This window comes from Silurus meridionalis, chromosome 11 (assembly GCF_014805685.1).
Source record: "Silurus meridionalis isolate SWU-2019-XX chromosome 11, ASM1480568v1, whole genome shotgun sequence".
Taxonomy (NCBI): Eukaryota; Metazoa; Chordata; class Actinopteri; order Siluriformes; family Siluridae; genus Silurus; species Silurus meridionalis.
The window spans coordinates 23,027,501-23,032,500 of record NC_060894.1 but is presented as its reverse complement, the minus strand read 5'-3'; the positions used below and the strand labels follow the sequence as shown (position 1 = coordinate 23,032,500).

The 5,000-nt window shown below is 42.0% G+C and overlaps 1 protein-coding gene across 1 annotated transcript in view; it reads right to left on the bottom strand.

The window, feature by feature from the left end:
• Positions 1–5,000, bottom strand: part of ryr1a (ryanodine receptor 1a (skeletal)) — a 54,697-nt gene that overhangs the window by 16,356 nt on the left and 33,341 nt on the right. The window contains exons 70-77 of the mRNA XM_046861492.1: positions 4,972–5,000; positions 4,512–4,752; positions 4,277–4,364; positions 4,023–4,115; positions 2,710–2,724; positions 464–634; positions 234–293; positions 1–31 (exon numbers count right to left, since the gene is read on the bottom strand). The exon at positions 1–31 is cut by the window's left edge and continues 104 nt beyond it; the exon at positions 4,972–5,000 is cut by the window's right edge and continues 38 nt beyond it. Of these exons, the coding sequence (XP_046717448.1) occupies positions 1–31; positions 234–293; positions 464–634; positions 2,710–2,724; positions 4,023–4,115; positions 4,277–4,364; positions 4,512–4,752; positions 4,972–5,000 (728 nt within the window). The remainder of the gene's footprint in view (positions 32–233; positions 294–463; positions 635–2,709; positions 2,725–4,022; positions 4,116–4,276; positions 4,365–4,511; positions 4,753–4,971) is intronic.

Below are 5,000 nucleotides of genomic sequence, written 5' to 3'. Positions count from 1 at the left end.
CCATCTGCCAACGCATGGAGGGGTTCTCCACCTGAGAGAGAGAGAGAGAGAGAGAGAGAGAGAGAGAGAGAGAGAGAGAGAAGAATGACAGGAATTCCACAGAGAGCAATTCGAAAGAAGAGAGAGAGAGAGAGAGAGACAGAGAGAGAGAGAGAGAGAGAGAGAGAGAGAGAGAGAGAGAGAGAGAGAGAGAGAGAGAGAGAGAAGAGAGAGAGAGAGAGAATGACTGTTACCTTTCCCTGAAGATGAAGGTTATTCTGTAGGAACTCTCTCACCTCTTCATCTGTGTCTTTCTGTGAATCAGCAGCACAGGAGCAGGTTAGTGATGTTGATTGGGTTTTACACGGAGCAGCAGCACACTGAGAGCTGATACACTGCACTACACATTTCTCCTCCTGCAGACTGAAGGAACTCAGAGGAACATGATCATAGGAGAACTATCTGCTTTCTGTGGCATCTGTACCAGAGAGTAGCGGAACTTGGCGAGGTTAATGAGCTCGTGATCGGCTGGAGAGCACATGTTGAGTCCGATGGGGAGCAGCTTCTTCAGAGCAGCTACGATCAGAGACGTCTGCACAGAGTAACGATCCCCCCGTCTCTTCTTCTTCGTACGTTCTACATCAGAGCCACCAGCCTGGACAACATCAGAAAATACAGGACATAAAAGACGAAAAGAGAAGAAAGAAAAGCGCATTTCTCCAGACAGATTTCTCTATTGTACATAGAGTCAAAGAATTTCTTGATTTCTTAATGTATTGACTCCAAATGTTTATTACGTTTTAAATAAATGATAAAAAAGTAAAAATCTTAGAAGCAGATTCCTAAGTTGATAAAGTAAATGATCAGTTCGCTTAAAAGCTCTTGAAATCATTAGAGTGCAGGAAGTCACGTGTCCTGGTCTGAAGCCTGGACGTGTGTGGACTCTGTGACAGCAGCACCAAATCCTGCGTCCATCCCATAAACATAATCACTCTGTTTATAACGGAGTTCAATACAGAGCTCTTTTAGTGTTTTTAATTCCAGGATCATTAATGGGAGGGAGAGAGGAAATAACTGATCATCGCTTGTCTCCAGGATGGACAAGAGAAAGAGGCTGAATGCAGGAGAGACAGAAGTTGAGGACAACAGGAGCTTTTTAAGTTCTATATCCTATAGATCAGGAGAGCATGCCGAGAGACACGTGCAGGGGAACGACACGTTCACGTGCAGGTGAGGCGGGATTGTGTGTGTGTTAATGGAGTTATAATGCAGCAGAAAATCATCCAACGTAGACAAAACACTTCACACTTCCAGACAACACAAAACATGCATGCGGTATGTGATGTTCTGATCTACTGTTTAATATGACAGAGACTGAAGCTTTACTGAAGATAATGATGTTCTGCAATCCTCTGAACTTCCTGTTATGTTTATAATTGATAGTATTTGTAATGAGTAAGAGTGAAGTAAAGTTATAATGAACCCTGACCTTAACCACAACCGCATACTGAACACCTACAATCAGCAACTCGTCCTTTTCTGATCACTGCTTTCAGCTGCACTTCACTGGTGAACTTCCCAGTTGTAATGAGACACTCAGAGGTTCTGCAGTCTGTGTGTTCACTTGTTTGAGAATGTAATCAGTGAATCATCAACTTCAGCTGAACAGTTTGTACATCATGCTGGATGCACTATTGGACTTTTCCTGCTGCTGAGGAGAACCTGGTGCCTCCGTCTGATCAGTGCAGAAGAAGAAAAGGAGGATGCTGCTAATCTAAATCTGAATAAAATCGTCCCTTTTTTCCACAATCCCATTTTCAATCAGTTATTCTTGATTGCATTAGGGTCATGGGTTAAAAGGGGATGGATGGGGAGAGACTCTGGAGTTATGTGGAGATTAAAAGCCATAATAATCGTTAGAACGAGCAGAAGAACAGACAAGACTCTGATTGTTGACCCGTGAGCCAAAGAAGCTGCATAGCAATCTACAAAACAAACAGCCAACACGCCAACTGTCCTGAATTGGGACCAAATATGTATTCGTTTTAGCCAGAACAGCGAATCGTCCAAAAATATCATTCATGTAAACTCACAGTTGGTTTTCTGAACTGGCTGAACTGAAACGGATTTGGTAACAACCCTGGAATCAGCCATCGCCAAAATAAAGAAAAGAATAGGAAAGAAAGAATAAGCTGATATGAATCTGAAGATCCCCATCCTGAATCCTGACAGAAGTTCACTCATGTCATACTGAATCAACTACACACTCTTTCATCAAACGCCTCGCTTCAGACTCCCCCGTCACACACTGGCAGGACTGCTATTAAAAACACTGTGTGTGTGTGTGTGTGTGTGTGTGTGTGTGTTTATTACTAAACTCTTCCTAATTACTCTGAGACCTGCTGTAACTCTCAGTGACAGTCTCTGCTGTGATCTTTCTATCGTGCACTTCCTGTCTGCTGTTGTTTTTGTGAAATGTACAGTATTAGTTCTTTACTTTTCTCTCTGATTGGAGTAAAAACTAGCGGTTTAATACAAACATTAGGTTGCAGTTGCAGTCAGTTTGGCAGTGTTTAAGCTGAGCAGGCCCAGAGTTTAGTCCACATGGTTATTCTTCTGTTTCTAGTTTGATGTGTTTCAGTGCCAGTGTGCTGGGGGGTTGATGAAAATAACCACAAAGAAATTTCCTATTAAAGGGTTGCCATGCGGCGTGCAGAGAGAGAATCTAACCTCAGCGTTTCCGGCCTAGAAAAATACACCAGAGACACAAAACAAAAAGCCAGAGAAACCATTAAAAGAAAAAAAATAAACACCCCAAAAGTCTCGTCAACTCGATGATCACTCACTCACTCACCAGCACAAACACCAACATACATCAACTCAAAATACTCAACACAATCACCTGCAGTCACATACGTTACCTTCTGATCATGTGACCACGGATAAGTGCCTCTGCTCGCTTTATTTCCCGTTAAAAATCAGGAAATATGGATTTTAAAGAAATGTTCTAAACCAGACTGCTGATGTTACAGTTATTTATATTCAGTACAGTGATTTCCCTGCACAATGACCTCCACGTTACCTGTGCAGGTGAAGACCAGGGTGTTGGAGCAGGAAAATCACTGCATTATGTACTGCATGAAAAAAAGCATCTCAGGAAGTGAAAATATTTTGAATGTATTTGAGTAAAATATAGTTAACAAACCCGAAGATTATTTAAATCATTCACTAGACATTACTCATGTATTACTCATTTCCGCCTGCTAGATTTCTCCTTCTATTGACAAACATTTTTGTTTCTTTCTAGAAATGAATGTTTGAAACAAGCGAAATGATGTTCCATAAGAACCCTAATCCTAAACAGCAGAACAAGTCAAACTCATCAAATCAGTGCAAATGGATTAAAATAAGTTTAACAATCTTGTGTAATTATATAACAAGAAATACAGATGTGGACAGATGTATTTTTACCCATCCATGGAAAAAGAACCCACAGTTTTCTATGCAATAATGATAAGGTTCTATGCACAACCTTCAGAGGGGATCACTGCAATCAAGTGATCTCTGGGCATGTCTGCAGGAGCACTGTGGCTCTTCAGTCTGCATGTTTAAAAGACAGAGTAGTGTACATCTGTTCTAGATAAATTGGACAATAGTTCAAGATATTTCCATTTGATAAAAGACATGATTTTGTGCAGATGCTCAGTAGTGATCTCGACTCCAGGCCTACAGCACAGGACCAAAGCAGGTTTGTTAGAGGACAGATTATGTCCAATACCATTAAACTTAACACTGTATAATTGAACTGTTCTCTTTAACCATGTCTTTTACATCACTAGAAGCACAGGGAGGAACAGGGAGCGGGGCGTGAACAGCTTTGCTTCAGAAAACATTTATGACCTGAAGGTTTTGCTGTTTTAACAACAACCTGGTCATTAGTGTGATAATCAGGTGAAGATATCTGAAATAGAACGCGTTTCCCCTTCACACCAGGTCACGTGAATAAAACACACAGGTGTACATTAATAACCAAATAAACTCACCTTACTCATCTTACTCTTGCTGTCAGCGGTGAGGAAGGACATGTTGTTTATCTCATTCATTACAACAAAGTTCTGCTCCTCACGCTTAAAGTTCTGCACAGATATAGAGACTGGGAATGATGGACATTCAGAGAGAGACACTTTATAGCTAATGTAAACACACACACACACACACACACACACACACACACACACACACAGTATTTACATACAGACCTCATGTGCTGTGTATAAAATATTACACTTATTCTCACATGGGATTTGGACCAGAAGATGAAGACCTCTCCCACCATACGGAACAATTCCTCAGCATCGGGGTCAGGGCAGGTCAACCACCTCGCCCTAACACACATACACACACACACACACACACACACACTATTAGATGACCTTTTTGCTTTAAATGTATAAATCTAAAGATCTACATGATGGAAAATTAAACTCAGTGAATCAGAACTGGGTGAATTGTAACTGTGTTTATCAGGTGACCTGTTGTTGTCGATGTAGCGGATGAGTAGAGGGTAAAGAGCGTATAAATCTCTACAGAGGACGGCGAACTCGTCCCGTATCGTTCCCTCGTGCTCATCACACTCCGTTTTACCCTCCATGCGCAGGTGCTCCTCCTCCGCCACCACCTTCGCCGTGCGCTTCTTCAGCTTCTCCATCGTTGGGATGAAGTGAGATTTGAGCATCTCGGGTTTGGCTCTGCTCACGATGGGCTGAGAGAACACTGCAAAACACACACACACACACACACACACACACACACACACACACACAAACACAACTTTATTCATTCAGCTACGTTTCTAAACTATTTTATAACAAAGGGTGATTTTGTTTTCACTCGAAATTTTAGACTGATTATTGCAGAATGGCGCCACAGTGTGGTGTAAAGCAGCTTACGATGACGCCGTCTCCAAACTGGTGCTGTGCGATGTGATCGAACAGTGAGGTGAGGACCGCAGCAGGGCCACC